Source organism: Amblyomma americanum, chromosome 4 (assembly GCF_052857255.1).
Source record: "Amblyomma americanum isolate KBUSLIRL-KWMA chromosome 4, ASM5285725v1, whole genome shotgun sequence".
NCBI lineage: Eukaryota > Metazoa > Arthropoda > Arachnida > Ixodida > Ixodidae > Amblyomma > Amblyomma americanum.
The window spans coordinates 126,062,714-126,079,763 of record NC_135500.1 but is presented as its reverse complement, the minus strand read 5'-3'; the positions used below and the strand labels follow the sequence as shown (position 1 = coordinate 126,079,763).

The window sequence follows — 17,050 nt, the reverse complement described above, 5'->3', positions numbered from 1 at the left end:
GCACAGAATTCAATGTAGGCGCTGACTATTAACCCTTTATTGTTTTGCAAACAAGCACTATATAGTATATGGCACAAGACTGGACCACACTACTTTCAAGCAATGCAGCCATTAGACAAAACACTCAACACAATTCACTTATCTCAGAGACAGTGAATCAAAAACAAGAACAATAAAATCAAAAGGCGGACTTTGCTTGGTTAGAAGTTAGCATTAAGAATATTAAGAATTCTCCGGCCTACAAGGAACTGGAACTTGCCTTTCACTTGGCATTACAGCGGGTACAACCACACCTGCATTATAATCGCCGTTGAGCTTTCACGAAACGTGTTTTCGACGGAATCAGCCGTAAACACGCGCGATTATTTTCACTTGACGCCATCAAATAGTAACAGCTGCGTTCGCTGTAGGTTGATTACTCCGGCACGAGGCAGACGTCGCAACGTCCAGCCACTTGAACAAGGCACCTCCGGGTCTATTTATCTTTATGGCTTACTTCCCCCAGGCGGCACTTATAATCCTGTCCTCATAACAGCTTTCCGGTAGCATAATAGTAACGACAGCACCCACATAAGCTCCGCTCTCTCTACGACCTGTGACGACGTCATATTGTCAAGGAACATGGGGTACGTGACAGCGATGAGGAATAAATAGCGGCGCGTGCCGGCTGAGCAGCTTCCGACACGGTCTCCTCTGCCTCTGGTGACGGCAGTAAGCACGCGCGTTTCAATCAGCGGGCGTGCCAAACCACGCGCTCGCCGCGCCAAGGCTGGTCGCCGGGAGTTTCCTAACCTTCGCGGTCGTGGCGGCAAACGGTGCCCTCGCTGTTTGTCTAGCGAACCAGTCTCTCGCTCCCTCTCCGACTCATCTCTCTCGTTCACTCGATCCTCCTTTCTTTTTCCTTCATCATAATGCATTGACTCCTCAGCCGTTATGATCATTGGCTTCTTCTTTCCTCCCTTTTCCTCTCCTTTTCTTTCTCAACTGGGATCTTTTCCTCCTTTTCACCTGCGATGCTGTCGCCCGTGGGACCAGCCGTCGCCGTCGAGGCTTCACAAAGACCGGTCGCGTGGTAGCGTCTTCCGAGCGTGTGAAAAAGGTGAGAGCTTTGTCTTGATTCGGTGCGCTACTTGTGCACTGGCACGTGTTCTTACTGCCGCATGGCTTTACCCGGTTTAATCTGCGATCCGTTCAGGCAGTGAATCGGTTTAGTTGACAACTGCTCGCAAATCACGTGTCTTCATCGTTCTTGCGATAATACCTTGTCCAGAAGCGAAACGCCGAATAGTTGTTTAACTAAGGTGATGGCAGCTTTCGAACAGTTCACAGCTGATCCTGCTTGTTTTGTTCCTGTTTTTTCTAGTAGGCCTTTTTTTTTGTAGAGAAGTTGCATTTATATTATTCCTGAATTTTCGGCACGTCTAGTTTTGCGCCGTTTTCGCTTAATATAGCGATATTTTCTAATCCGCCAGGTATTCCCAGAGCTTTCCGTAGCAGATTTTAAAAGAAAGTGTCTTTTTTTTTTACAGCTTAGATAAGCGATAGCTATTTTTGTATGTTTTACAACCTCGCTCAACATAGCCGGCATAGTCACTGAAAACCACATAGAAATGGGGTGTTCTTCATTTCAGTAACCCAAAAAGAGATCCTTAGGCATGGATCCAGATACACGCCTGTGGTTTACATAGCAGCATATTTATCTTGTGCACGCTCCCGAAGCAGCCAAGCATTTTTACGATATCTAAAATGAGCGTCGTAACGCCGCCGTAAAAGTTAAGTAATGCCTTGTGCGTACGCTTCCCGACTAACCTTCTTCGACTCGAGCGAAAACTATAAAAAAACATTTTTTAGTGGCTTTCTCTGTATTTTTTTTTATTTTGTTTGCCTCTGTACGCGTATCAGTACGGTTATCTGCGCAGGTTCGAAGCTATGCAATGTAGCTGTGTTGCGCACAGTAGTTCCATTTGCGAGCGTCTAAAGAAAACTTCTCTGATTTCGACCTGCGTCTTCATTTCTTGCTCGCAGGGCGACACCCATCACGGCTAGAAGAGGATGGCCATGTGATTGCTCGAAGGCTAGCCCGCGGAAACTGGTTGCTAAAAGTCGTTTTTGCGCCTGCAATTCAAGTTAAAATCTGTGCACCTAAGGAACGTTGAACCATGCCGGCGCCCCTGAGCTACACCAACAACCTCTACAATGAACAATATTTGTTCGTTACGTTCACGAAGCTACATTACGTGCCCATCGCGGGATTCTTGAGCTCGCTCTTGGCCATACTTGTGCCGTACGCCATCAGTGTGTACCTGGGAGACACCCCCGCCATCCTTCCTTTCATAAGGTGAGAAGCCTCGACCTGTAATCGTCACCACCGCGTCATTGTGCTAGGCCGACTGGAGAACGTCCTCGGTGCGATTTCATTGCAGTGACGCCGGGGGAGACCCTCCACAGAGTATACTGTTCGGCTTGCTCCTGTCAGCCACGTCTTTTATAGGTGAGTTGAGCTCAGCCATCGCCGTTCTCCAAATTCCGCCGCGGTGGCTCAGTGGTTAGGGCGCTCTGCTAGTGGTCGGGAGTACCCGGGTTCGAACCCGACCGCGGCGGCTGCGTTTTTATGGAGGAAAAACGCTAAGGCGCCCGTGTGCTGTGCGATGTCAGTGCACGTTAAAGATCCCCAGGTGGTCGAAATTATTCCGGAGCCCTCCACTACGGCACCTATTCTTCCTTTCACTCCCTCCTTTATCCCTTCCCTTACGGCGTGGTTCAGGTGTCCAAAGATATATGAGACAGATACTGCGCCATTTCCTTTCCCCAAAAACCAATTAAAAAAAAGGCGGTGCAGGCGGTACTCGCTTATCAGCGTCGCTTTTCTTATTGAAATCAGCGTGTCTTTTGCCACAAGAACGAATTACTCACTGATTCATCTGGAAGAAACAAAGCCTAACCTAACGCAAGAAATATTGAAAAGAGTCGTGGCGTTTTGTCAACGCTGTGGAATACTTCTGGCATCCCCGTTCTGGCATTTATGTCGCTGTGAGCGGTGGTGCTTAGCGCATCGGGATTCACGATAACCACAGTGTACTGTTTTTTTTGTTTTGAAAAAAAAACAGCAAAAACTGTTCTATTTTAATATAATTTAGTTTTTAGCTCATCAGCATTGCGTGTATGGCGGGTAAAGCGCTCCCCTGCTAAGCGCGAGATGGCCGATTTTCCTGTGGTCGCAGTGAAGACAGTCCTTCGATAAAGGTGAAACGTAAACACTCCTTCTTTTTGAGATTTTGTTCATAGTTAGGAAAGGTCCAACATTCTTGGACAAAAATTTTGAATATTGGAATATCGTAAGGTATTTTTATGGAAGTTTTGAAGGTAATGGTGCTTTCTTCCGATGTGACGGAAAATCTTCCTTTTTGAGTGTTTCCATCACTCGCACCGAGTATAAGACAGCCATAAAAAAACAGTGGGGAACACTTTTGACGGCAGCAAAAATGTTAATATAAAAAAATGCAAGCCTGCCGACGGGAGATCTGCAGATATTGATTGTTATAATGAAATCTTACACTATATGAAAAAAACTGCGTCCATAAATTGGTTCTCGTTCAAAAATGCCTTTGTCAAGAATTTTCGGGTATGCCTAGGCGATTGAAACTAATCCGGGCCTCCCGACTGCACGTCATGCCACAGAGCCCGGATTTAGCTTATGCCTTAGCAGAGGATTAAAACTTCGGGTTACGCTCAGCCACTATTGGAATGAAAGGTAACATATACTCTTGATTTTTTAGTGTTTAGTACTCTAGTACTTACATCACAAAAAGAATCGTGTTTTGACTTCACATAATTTATGCCCGCAATGCCGAGCATGATTGGGACGAAAGGAGAGAAGATACTTGCTGAGCTGGCATGGCTGAGGCTTCATTCGTAGATACCAGCCTTGCTGATGCAGCGGAGCGCTTGGATGCTGGTTTTTCAAGGAAAAGTTGTGCAACTGCGCTTATCTGTATCTCCCGCATCGTCCTCGCCATTGCGCTAACACTAACGGTCGCACCGCATAACGACAACTGGGATGCGCTATACACCGCCGCCACGGTCGTAAAGCAGTTGAAGGTCTCATCTCTGCACTTACGGCATAACTCGAAGTCATGAGAACAGCTTGAACTCTGAGAAGACCGTGACCTCTTGCAGTCTTATTTTTGCTACTATGTGAACGGCGCGCTGTTTCTGATGGAACCTGTACAACGCGATCTTAAAGCGGGGACCGTTATTTACTGGGCGTACCACTCTCTTTCACTTATTAGTCGCCCGCGTGGCGCGCTTTTTGAACGCTGCATCGGGTCTTAAGCAAGCTTCGCAATTCGTGTGGCGCAATATCTGCCCCGAGCGCCTGCAAAAGCGAGACGCTCATTCGTACCTGTTTCGCGTAGCTGCAGTAGATTACAGCGCACTTCAATTGTAGACAGCTCAAGCGAAGAGCTCCTTCTGCGCGCAATTCCGCCACACTGACAAGCTCTCTATCGCTTACTTAATGATTCTAAGCAGACAGCACTCTGGAAACTCGAAACGGGGAGAAAATAAAACCATGCAGCACACACAAGAAAAATTACTTACTCTAGTTAGTTCGGAAACGCTGCTAAGTTGGAGTTTCGCGATGTAATTTGATGCTTTTTTAATAACCGGGATTTTTACCCGACAGTAATATGAAAATGCTCGCTAATTATCTGCGCGCATAGGATTTTAACACATGATGTCTTGGCAGGCGCTATAGGGATGTGCATGAAGTACCTCATGGTCCGGCACCAGAACTGGAATCCCGTGGACGTCCGCGTGGAGCAAGTCAACCGCTGGAGCTGCACGGGCGGCGTGCTTGTTTGTCTGGGCGGAATCATCGTGTCACTTTCCCCTACCGGACATCTGCGAAGGGACTGCACGTGGGTGAGTGGCAGTCCTTCATACAACGACGAAGACTGAAGGCAAAGCAAGTATGCACCATAGAAGGCATCGTGCATTTAAACATGTTAAGCCCCCCAAACTGAACGCTAACCATTTTTGCCATTTAGCAACAAGTATTTCACGCCATGTACGCAGCTTTCCTCTTCAGGTTAGTTACCAGCCTCGGCGACTTGTCAAATTTTTTTTTGGTGTCCTTCCCACATGGTGTAGGTTACGTGTAATCTGCATGTAGGGAGACTGATGCCGACCGGATAAAAACTTCTTAGTTAAGACAAGCATAAAAAATCACTTGAGGTGTTGTCGTTCTTGAAACACAAAGAAATCAGACTCTAGAAGATAAAAAAACTAAGCTACATAATACATAATATGCATTACATAATATATTACTCAGCATGTAGAATGACTTGAAAACGTACTACACATTTCCAGAATAATGGGCGTCCTCAGCTTAAAGAGGCGCGAAATAGTGGTCTCCATTCTTTTTCTTACAGGTGCTGTCATAGCACATATTTTCACGTGACCGGAACATAAGGCTCTGCCGTACAAATGAAAAAAAAATTAATGTGGCGCAGAACTTGGGCTATTCGATGGAGGCAATTTTGCCCACAAGCAAACAATTCGGCGACCGCGACAGCAGCAAGTTCAAGAGACGATCATAGTGATGAGAGTGCGCTTCTTTATCAGTCACACTCAGGATATAGTTTACAGGGAAACGAACATCCCAGACAAGGCGACTGAATCATTGACAACGATATCACGTCTCTTAGGAACTACAATGAGTGATCGTCACTGTTTTACGGCCTTCTGATCGCTTCGCGGGAAACAAACATAGCGATAAGTGTGCGCGATCTGGGGATGATAAACAAAGGTTCGCATCACACAAAATCTGGTTTAATCACCCCGAAGCAATGCGTGCAGCAACGGGGCAGTAATGTTATTTTTTTTTTACTGAAACTTCGCGCAAAAGTAGAGATACTATTTGACGCAGTCACGGGAACATTTCAATTGTAGCACCACCTACTACCTGTGGCGGTGTTTGACTATATGTGATCTTAGTGTAGCCCGGAGTAAAGGGAGGTTTTGTGGTTACATTTTCTCGCAAGCAGAAGAGCTGTGGAGAGATGTGTTCCTGAACTCCTTTTCCATTTGTTTGTTTGTTTGTTTGGCTAGTCAAATTGCTCCCCTTCTAGCTCACTCTTCCCTCGTGTTTTTCTCCTCCCGCAGTACTCGTCCATGTTCGTGCCTCACATGATTGGAGCATGCATGGTTTTCGGCATCGGCTATGCTACGACGCTAATGCACCTCTATCTTCATTACCTCACGGAGCCACGCTGGAAGACGTCACCCCTCTTCTACGTCAGGGCGCTCCTTTCCACTGTGGGTATCGTCGCCATGATGATCAGTATCCTTTGCGCGAAACGTGACACATTTTAACTCGATAGCGTTAAAGACCCAGTTCTCCAGAAAATCCGGCGTCGGCGTTGTCAGCGCCGGCGCCGTGAGCGGAAGATCAAGGGCACTGCACCGGCAGGTGGTCCCAATGGAGAGATCAACCTAAAAGACAGGTGAGCTACCTAGGTCACGTGACCTTGCGGCGTCGTCCAACCTATGCACGGGATAGCGAACACAATTTCCACCGTGGCAGGTGGCAGTTAAAATAATGATTGATAATGAAGAGCCACCTGGGTCGCACAAGACCAGCCGCTTTGAGCACCTGCCATCGCAGGTCATCAAAGCATCGCTTATCCGCTGCACCACCGCGCCAAGTGGGGTATGAGGACTCTCAGGGGTCTATGAATGTAAAGTAGAGACTACCCCTATAAAAATGGTCTATAGACAGTCTATAGACATCATATAAACTCTATTGCCTTTCTATAGATATTTCTTTTTCTCTATTCGTAGTCTATAGCCTCTCTGTAGACAAAAGTACTGAAAGTGTATGACCATAAATCTATAGGTTGTCTATGAAATTTGTATTGCCTATAGACTATTCTCTAGGATTGGTCTACAGACAGTCTATGGTATTTATAGACAGAAGTCTATGGGCAGCCTATAGACTGTCTAAAGAAATTTTTGTAAGGGTAGAGAATGACCTTCTGCATATATGGGAATTAACTCATTAGGCTAGCGCCCTTAAGGCGGAGCTTAAGTTTGCCCTCCTGCGTATATGGGAATTAACTCATTAGGCTATCACCCTTAAGGCGGAGCTTAAGTTTGCCCTCCAAATTTTTTTGTAGCTTTCCATGTCGTGCATAGATGTGAGTGAACCACTCACTCCTGTTGGTTGTCAAATACTGTTCGCTGATTTGTGCTGAAATCTTGCAAACTCTGGGGAGGTTTCGGGCAGCCTTGTTTATTTTAAGCCTGTGTCCAGTGCTGTCAGCTGCAGGGGCCGAGAAAAATTATTTAGGTTCTGGCTGAGGAGAAAATAATATAATGGGGGGGGGGGGGTTACAAATAAATAATAATGATAATGTTTATGATGGAAAGATTCAGCTACCCGTTGTTGAAAAACTTGGTCTCTCCGTGATTAAGGTGAAGGTGGATGAGCTTAACGAGATCAAAGTGGAGTTAAGCCTTTTTTTTTTTAAAGCGAACTCTTTTCTATTCAGAAACTGCCGTTTGAACATTAAACTTTTCCACCGTCTAGCTCTCCTTTAAGAGCATCACATCTTGCGGAGAGCCAGATTTGTTGTATACTGCAGTGAAATTTCACGAAACTAGGCACACATTGATCGTTTCCATTCTCCAGAAATTTTAAACATTACCATATTTGACACTTCAGTGTGTTTGTTTTATTATAATGTATAGAGTACATCACTTCCCCTTTCACTCAGTTGTGAGGAGAGGTGGAAAAATGCCCTCATTTTTACTTTTCCTCCCTTACCCTCACTTTTGAATCCATGGCCCTCACTCACCCTGGCCCTCGTTTTGAAAAGCTATCCGGCACTCCCTCGCCCTCACCCCCACTTTAAGAAATTTTCTGGCCCTCCCTGGCGTCACCGCGTGTTCGGATCCCGCTCCCCCAGCTGTGGAGTTTTTTTATTTCGTAAGTGGCTCCCCCCCACTGTGATGCCGGCTTTCCGCTGCAGTTTGGCTCTTTTACTATCGCTTAAAATAAAACATTATTCGGGCCATATGAAAATCAAGCGGTTCGCTAAAATGCAGCATTTGGGCTGAATAACGGTAATCACTAACTCCCCGAGTCTGGAGTAAACGATTCCTGTGGTTGCCATCATAGTGTCCTAGAGCTTCCACTCTGCCGAAAAGTGGTTGTCTGTTTGTCCGAAGCCTGCTTCCACACGTGGTCATCTTTGTCACATGACGTTATGTCGTCCTCACAAGCTACCCATCGAATTGTGAGCAAACTGCCCACCGTGGCAGTTCAATTAATGATTAGTCGCGAGAGATTGCTCAGGAACAACATAGGTCTCACAAGGCCTGCCGATGGCAGCACCTGTCATCGCAGGGCAGTGGCGCGTAGCTTAACCGCTGCACCTCTGCGCCAGGAGCGGAATCAGAACCCCCAAGGATCTGTAAATGTGGAGAATGACCAATTCTGCCGCAGTACAAGTCTAAAATGATGCAATATCACGCAAACATGCATCATATGATATATAAACAAATTAAGCCAGTTCAAGTCAAACAAAAGCATAGAAATTCAAAAGGAAGCATGCAAAAACAGGGATATTGGTGCTAGCGCACGATAATTCGCGATTGACCCCGAGCTAAACCACCCATGATATTTTAAGAGCGTTAGCACTCATCACGTTTCGAGATTGCGTGGGTTCTCCCTACCACCTTGAGATTACAGCGCCATCTGTGGCAGCAACTAGAAAACAATGTCGCACTGAGACTTGTAGCGCCATCTAGAATAGCACTGTAGAAACAACCACCCACCGCGCGCAATGTTAACGCGATGTTCCAATATGGTGGATAGAGGTGGAACTAAGTGAGTATGACGTCAAGGGACAAAATGGCGGCATAGTTTTCGTTTCTTGAATTCAAAAAGGCGGCATTAAAATTGGTTTTTCCCTCCCCTCGCTTTACACCTCCCCCCAAAATTATCCTATAACGAGTAGGAGAACGGCCCTCTTACAGGACCGCTGTGTAAAATAACATTCGTTCCGCTATATATATACTATGACAACAGTTGTGTACCGCATTTGGTAGGCAAATAAAACCCTATGGGTTGTGGTATAGAAATAAAACCACAATTAAATAATAGGTACCCGTTGTATACATGCAATTACTAATTGAAACGTTACCTTACTGCACCGCAAGCTGAATTCTAGGCCCACCTTGGCCCCCCAAATAATAATAATTAATAATAATAAGTTTTTTGGGAAAGGAAATGGAGCAGTATCTGTCTCATATATCGTTGGACACCTGAACCGCGCCGTAAGGGAAGGGATAAAGGAGGGAGTGAAAGAAGAAAGCAAGAAGTGCCGTAGTGGAGGGCTCCGGAATAATTTCGACCACCTGGGGATCTTTAACGTGCCCTGACATCGCACAGCACACGGGCGCCTTAGCGTTTTTCCTCCATAAAAACGCAGCCGCCGCGGTCGGGTTCGAACCCGGGATTTCCCCCCCCCCCCCCCCAAACGCAGCAAATTCCGTTTTGACGTATCTTCCTTTCTTCTTTCACTCCCTCCTTTATCCCTTCCCTTACGGCGCGGTTCAGGTGTCCAACGATATATGAGACAGATACTGCGCCATTTCCTTTCCCCAAAAACCAATTATTATTATTACGTATCTTGAGGAGGTGTAACTCGACAACGGGTAGACGTGCATCGTAACTTCTCTCATAGATGGCGCTTGACGGCGATCGTTCCGCTAGGCGGCGTGCGTGCACGCGTAGCCGAGCATGGTGGCAATCCACCCCCTTTCAAAAGGTATTAAATTCCGTTTGTCGCGACGAGTGGCGCGTTCCTCTTCGCTTTCTTCGTCTAGTAAACAAAACAGCTAACGCTCGTTGCTTCAGCGTCTTCCAGACGGTGGCGGCCTTTTTTTCTTGCACGCATACGCGTTACCCATATAGTGAGTGTCAATTCCTACCACGGCTGCAATAAATTTGGTTCGTAATATCAGGTGCGCCATTACGTGGTCACACGTCTCACCAGAGACAGAAATAAACAAAGCGATGTTACTGCTATTTGAAGAACAGTACAATTTTTTTCTTTGCTAGCATATCGTTCAATGCAAGGTGGAGCGTGAGATGACTTCACCGAGGGGGCTTATCTGTTGCTTTATTTCGATGGTAAGATACAGTCGTTTGCTTTGCCCGGCACATTGCGGCCCCGCTTTCCTATACACATACACACGACCACGGGCAGGGCCTTACTGGTACGACTGGTATACCCTGACAGCCACAGGACGGTTCAGGAGACGGAGGACGTACCAGACGACATCAGATTGACCTACACAGTCCTAATCATCCCTAAGCACATGCAGCCACAAGTGCACCGAGGCAGGAGGGAAGGAAGGGCTCAATAGGTAGAACAGCGCATTGCTGGCAAAAAAAAAAAAATCAATCTTTGTAGACGCAGCCAGCTGCCCAAGATAGAGTCTTGGCGGCAGCTGCAATCGTCTACTGTCACAAGGAGCTAGCCAGCTTCACCATAAGGGCTTGTACCTCTATTGAGACAGAAGAGACTGCGATTGCTCTCGCGAATTCCTGGTAATCATATCGGACTCGCAGACTTCTTGTCGGAATTTCCTGCGAGGGAGAATTGCCAGGAATTCTCTCCGTGTTTTAAGCCAAGGTGGCTCAAGGGAAGGAACACATTCCATCATGTGGGCACGGCAACACGCCGGCCTGGCCGGGAACCACGCAACGAATCACGTAATCAGCCACGGCGCCGCGCCGCTGGCCGCTCCTCCGCACCACGTGACCAACCACATGACAGCGTGGCGGCGCCGCCAAGGTGAAGGCTCGAAATGCTACCGTAATGTAGCTTTCGCTACAACACGTTATTCCGGAGCGGGGTTCGGGCCACCACCCCTGCCCTCAGACAGTGCATCTCTCCCTCCCTAACCCTCACCTTACCATGTCTTTCCTCCCTCGCCCTCACTTCACCATGTTTTCCTCCCTCACTCTCACGAATTTTCATGCGCCCATCGTCCCTAACCCCTACCTCACCGAATGAAATCATCATGAGGCGAGGGTGAGGACACCCTCATGAGTGCTCGCTCTCGTGAGGATGCCCACCTCTGGTTGTGAGTAAAGGGCGTTGTAGCACATCGCTTAAGAATTTAAAGCAATACATATATTTCTACAGGCTGCAGAAATCCAGCTTACCAGCATTACGCGCAGTGTTTCAACCAGCTTCAATGGCCCTTTACGATGGTATGATGAAGCTGCATTTTTATCAGGTGATTCTCCTACCTCGTTTTTGACAGGAAGTGCAATGGCTACTGTGCAAGCAACAGAGTTAAGTGCCCCACTGTACGTGTCCCAAGCATTTACGTGCAATATTCCTTGACTTTACTCCAACACTAAAGCTGCGTTCAACTGGCTCCTCTTCGATATGACCCTAATGATTCCACCGAGCGGCCGGGGCAAAGTGGTAAGACATCTTTATGCTACTTCTTCGTCAGGCAACCATGCCTTTAGTCTCTGCCACCCGCAGGATGGGATTTTCCTGCAAATAAAAACTGACTGACTTTGAAACTTTCTAGAACCCCAGGATCAAAATTTCGCTCGCAGCCATCCTGCTATCTGGAAGTCTTCAAATGCTCGCGCTAATGAAAGTAAACGACAGGAAGAATACTTGACATGGTGGAAAGGTAGCCGATGTTCGCGCCACACCTCCAGCATTACTAATGTCTCGAACATTTTAATCCCTAGATGAAGCAGTTGTTTGGTTTCTTGTTGTTATCATACAACGAAAAAAAAAGTTGTAACCTTTACAAAATCCTACTGTGTGTTCCCAACTTGTTTTGCGTTCCTCTTCCGTTCCAGTTTTATAATTCGCTTTACTGGGTGGAAATTTCCTGGTCTCAACAAAATACATATATCCATGAATCAATTATAACTGTCAAATATACGCCCGCAGCAGACGTGCTACTCGTGCTGCCAAAAGATGCTCAACATAAGGATCGCCGTATGGCCCCCAAAGCCAGCAGCATTAAATTTTTAAAAGCGGGAACAGACGTTCATACTTCGCAGACGGCATAAGAAGTGACGCCACTGACTGGCACTTAGTTCACGGAAGATCAACCGACTTTTGTGGAAATGTAGACGGCTGCCAACGTTAAAGCACGCACGTGAAAGTCAATATGTCAGACGGCAGTAGCTTGAGTGTTACTTAGTGTGAGAACACTAAGTCCAGTGTGCGAGTGCGTACGTGCTGGGTGTCGTGTTTCGCTCGTTCTCTAATTGCGAAACTGCGACGATCTTACGTAACATTTATCTACGCGCGGTGATTGCGCGTTCAGATCACGATCGGGACGCCGATTGTGGGAAGCTTATTCAGCACATAGAGAACAAGGAAGACGCTGTACCGATTGCGGCGCGTTTCTTACGTCACTGCCGCCGTAGAGAAGCACGTCCTTCGCACGTAGCGAGCACTGCTTGTGACACTGACCTGGCTTTCCGCCGTTGCTCGCTTCAGTCTACGGTCGCCCATTGGCCTTGAAAGCGCCCGCCGTTAAGACTTCTGTTGGGAGCCGAGAAGGACAAGACACTTATAGATATATAGGCAATCACGCCATACTCGCAAAGACCTTGATTCCAAAGATCACTCGGTGATAGATATCCCTAACGCGTAAACGTGGTAGAAAAGATCAATGGTGGAGTGATACAAACGGAGCAGCTGACACTCAAGTTAACGAAATATATCTATACGCCCTTGTCTGTGACGTTATCTGCGAGAGACAAGGACTTCTTCGTGGCAAGGATTCCTCTGATACTTATCTTTGCAAACCAAGGGCTTGCGAGGAAAGGACGACTTATGCAAAATCAAAACACCTTGGTTTGCTAAGCGAGCAACTCTGGAGCCAAGAGCCTACTCTTTGGGATTACAAGGTCTCCGAAATGCTATTACGGCAATTTTATGTGTGTTCGTCATTTCACACCTTTTATGCCACGTATCCGTCAGGCGATCCCGGCGCATTATCTGCCCATCCGAAACAAACACACAAGGTACACTCACGCATAAGTTTATTGCTCTTTTCCCTCTTCGTATCTTTGTCACTTTCCTCTTCAAGTAAAGAGTTTTGCCTCGAAGGAATACCGACTCGAGTCTTAATCTTCATTTTGCGTTCTTTATTAATCAGTCACGCATAAGCCAGCCATGAACACCGGAGCTCGAGCAGTTTCTTTAAGCGCGACATCCCGTAAATAAACACCTTCGCCCAATATTTACAGTGCAATGTTGCAGGCATACCCTCTCTTTCCCTGTCAGAGAGAAAGCAGCAATTTTGTCAATATTTCTACTACTTCAGTTTCTGCTCGATGGAGAATTCAGTAAGGTATCTTGTCGGGCTAGTCGAAGCTGCATGTTTCATTAAAAAAAAGGAGGGGGGGGGGGGGGGCGCAACATCGACAATACATAGAACGAGGCAACTGACACAGACACCGTCTTGTTCTCCGTCTTGTCAATGTAGCATCCTTTTCTTTTTTTTTTGAAAATACAGAATGAGAGTTCAGATTAGACTGAAGTGGCAATGCATGCAGCCGTAGTTTGTCTCTTAACGACAACAGCACTGCTGACGAGTACGAAACACGGTGGAAAATGTTTTACTTCCTTTGAAAGCGTCCCATTCAACCACACTAGCAGCAGAATCAGTATTGAATGTAAAAACTTAACCCCAATTTTCGTTCATTATTTCTGGATGCCGTTACGGATGACGCAACAGTTATACGCACTGCCTCGAGGAAACTAGACTTAGCAACGAAAAACATCTGTCTGTCGAAGTTTCTGAGCAATTCCAGGCAGCCGCTTGCGCATCGACAACCTCCTGTATAACCAAACATGTGCTCAGTCAACCAGCCGGTTTAGGCTGCGCTTCAAAGCAATCGCTGCTTCTTGCGAACACCTCCGTGACATCGCCTTATGTCGATCATTATCGCGTCCTTATCCTTGGAGAATACGATTACTAGTGCCGCGATTGTTTCTAATCGGCGCAGCGTTTTTCTTGTGGCACGATTATCATCTCACGCACGACCAGCCGGCTGTAGGACAGCGTCATCAGCGAAAGCAATTAAGTCGTGGGTGACCGTATTATATGCTGCACCGCTGTACAGTTTGGTTGCCCGGTTGAATGGCAGGCGCTTTCGGACTCTCAGTTCTCTAGATTTATTTGGAGCCACTATTAATTGAATTGCCTTATTCATCTTCCTGGAGCAGGCGCGGGTCATTCTTTTTTATCACTCTCTGCTATGAATAACTTACTTCTTTATGCCGGTTTGCACATTATACCGGGAGTGCAGTACTATATAGGTTTGTTTCCGCTTTTGGGATTCCAAAGCCCACACAACCTCTAATTTCGACGCTCGTGGCAAGGCTCGGTATATTAGGACTCCTGTATCTGTCTCGCTTTTGTACTCGGTCACCTGTCCTTTAGTTGTGAACTTGTTTTCCTTATTTATTTTTTCGCGCTTGCGAACAGCAGATGGAAGAAGTTCTGTCGCATCGTACAATACGAGGTATTTGATACTTTGCCGCAGAGCAGTTAAGCTGGCATTCTATTTTCAAAAAAAGGTGTAAAACGAAGCGGAAGAGTCCTTTCTTTTTTCATTGAAAAGTTTACTTCCTTCGAATATGGCGGCCCTGATAACTTTTCTTCGCCTGTACTCACCCATCCAGTCTGGCACTCAATTAATTTATTCCTTCTTTCCTTCATTGCCTTCTAAACTTATATTTACTGCGAATGCTATGAGTCGCATTCTACACCCAGTGCATTTGTAAAAATGTCACCCTTGTGGCTTTCTTTCCAGTACCCGCAAGGTATGCTGGGCGCAGTCATCGCTGAATGGATAATGGTGTTCATCTTCCAGTCGTACGTCCTGACATACATTCCTGACTTCCGCAAGGCGACGTTTGTACTCAAAGTGAATATGGACGACATCCGATCAAAGCGGGAATAGCCCGGATGCCAGCGGGTGCGGCTGAACTTGCCTTCTTTGCACCCGTTGGCGTCCATCGCATTATGCTACTGAGGCTTGACAACGGATCTTCTGACTGGCAATGACTTGAGTGTGGAGAATCTATTCCATACCGTTCATGACATTTTATGAACGGCGAACTGCTACACCGTGTATTATGTGTAAATATATTTTAGTAAATCGCTTTAATAGGCATCTTTATTTCGGTGTGTCTCTGTCTTATGTCGCGGCCTTCCGTTATCTTCAACGGTACCAAACCGGGCGTATCTTGAAGTGGTTAAATTAGTTTTGGCGAATAAATCGACAAAGTAATTGTTTTGCTACTGTGAACATAAAAAAAACGAGTGAATCATGGTGCGCTAGCAGTATATAATCAAACTTTGAGATGAAAAAATTTAGATAACTGTGGACCTCAGTTGGGTTCTGGGGTTCTGTTAGGGATCTGGCCATCTCGGCCGAGACGGTGACCTTCGTCTGTTCGACGAATAACTACATTAGAACGGCCACATCGCACTAGTGGGAGTTGTTCCTAAGATAACATTGTTTCATGGCTGTTCAGAATTTTAAGCCTTACCAGTGAGTAGCATGTCAAAATATTCTGGAAATGCACAATACGTGCCAGTAAGGTCAGCGGAATGAAGAGGTAAATATTCAGTATTTTATTATTCCCCAGAAGTTTTCAGAAAAACACCTAACCGAGTTTGTTCTGATGTAAACTGGAATTGTCGCTTTATGCTCTTGTAGATATTTGGGCACAACATAAGTAAAGCATATCATACTTCTACGCTGAACTTCAGTAGGCGGAAATTTGGATACTGTCTTCTTCGTCGAAGCAAACGCAGCTGATAAGGACGTTGAGTGTCGCGAATCAACATAATGCTAAAAGAAATAGGAAATATAAATGAACCATGTTTTGCGCGCCAGTGTAGTGTTTTATGCTTATTGACATCAGCAAGGCGTTCGTAAAATTGAGAGAATTTAACAAAAACACGTTAGTGCAGGGTGAGCCAATAGCTTAAACTATAGTATAAAGTTGCCCTGCCATACTACAGTGAAGAAGCTTATTTCAAAGAACCAATGTGGACCTGAAGTAGGGGTCCTAATTTTTGTGAACCGGTCAGTTAAATGGTGCATGGCTGTGCTGGTCGTGCAGACTGCAATACCGTGAAATACCCGAAGTACATATCGAATCAATTCCATCCGGCAGCCAGATGACGTCAGAATGTTCAGATTAAATCTGCTCTAGAATACAATCCGAGCACATCTCAGACGTTCACAGGGAACACATTTTAGCTTTTGTGGATTATTCACCGTACAACCTGCAGTAATCGGCACGAACTCAGCGGACATCTGTGATATCGTAAAATGAATGGTAACAGCGGAGTGTTTTATGGTTTATGGTGCGAGTGCACTTTCGAGATTTATAGTAAAGTATTCCAGCTTTTACAAAAGCGGAAATTCCAAAAGCTTAGCGGAAGTATTAAAACGGGAATCCATGATCGTGAGTTTTTCTACTGAAAAGCGGATGATGAAAAATGCGTTGCCGCATTTTAACAGCTTGTCTTCACGTGTAAGCAGTTACAAGGTTTTATTGGGTATAACGTCCAGAAGCGACCCAGGCTTTGAGGGACGTGGTAGTGGAGAGCTCTGGACCACCTGAGTTTCTCTCAAGTCCACTGACATCGCACACTATACGGGCCTCTTCCATCGCTTCCATCGAGATTGCGACAGCCGCCGCCGGGGGGCACTCGCGTTTCTCGGGTGAGCAGCCTAGCACCACAACCACTCAGGCGCCGCTGAGGCTGGGTAAGCAGGTACGGCAATTCATCACCATCAAACTTGGGAACTCTGCTTGACACAGACAAAAAATAGCGCTACAGCTTAAGCACGTCAACCTTTAGCTTCATAAATCCACTTAAAAGAGCCACTCTACCAACTATCAGATGCCTTGCTCTGACTATAAGTGTTGCTAGCACGGCACATTATCTTGCGCTCTCA

The 17,050-nt window shown here is 46.3% G+C and overlaps 1 protein-coding gene across 2 annotated transcripts; it reads left to right on the top strand.

Annotated features, from left to right (window-relative positions):
- The first annotated feature begins 951 nt into the window (after positions 1 to 951).
- On the top strand, positions 952 to 15,253 carry LOC144128325 (DNA damage-regulated autophagy modulator protein 1-like). Of its 2 annotated transcripts, none has more exons than XM_077661645.1 (7): positions 952 to 1,099; positions 2,026 to 2,338; positions 2,424 to 2,491; positions 4,748 to 4,923; positions 6,166 to 6,343; positions 11,446 to 11,510; positions 14,885 to 15,253. In XM_077661645.1, the coding sequence occupies exons 2-7, from the start codon at positions 2,160 to 2,162 to the stop codon at positions 15,032 to 15,034; spliced, it is 816 nt and encodes a 271-aa protein (XP_077517771.1). In that variant the 5' UTR covers positions 952 to 1,099; positions 2,026 to 2,159; the 3' UTR covers positions 15,035 to 15,253. The 2 variants fall into 2 exon arrangements, with proteins under 2 accessions (XP_077517771.1, XP_077517772.1); XM_077661646.1 differs by lacking the exon at positions 952 to 1,099 and adding an exon at positions 1,168 to 1,301.
- Positions 15,254 to 17,050: the final 1,797 nt, after the last annotated feature.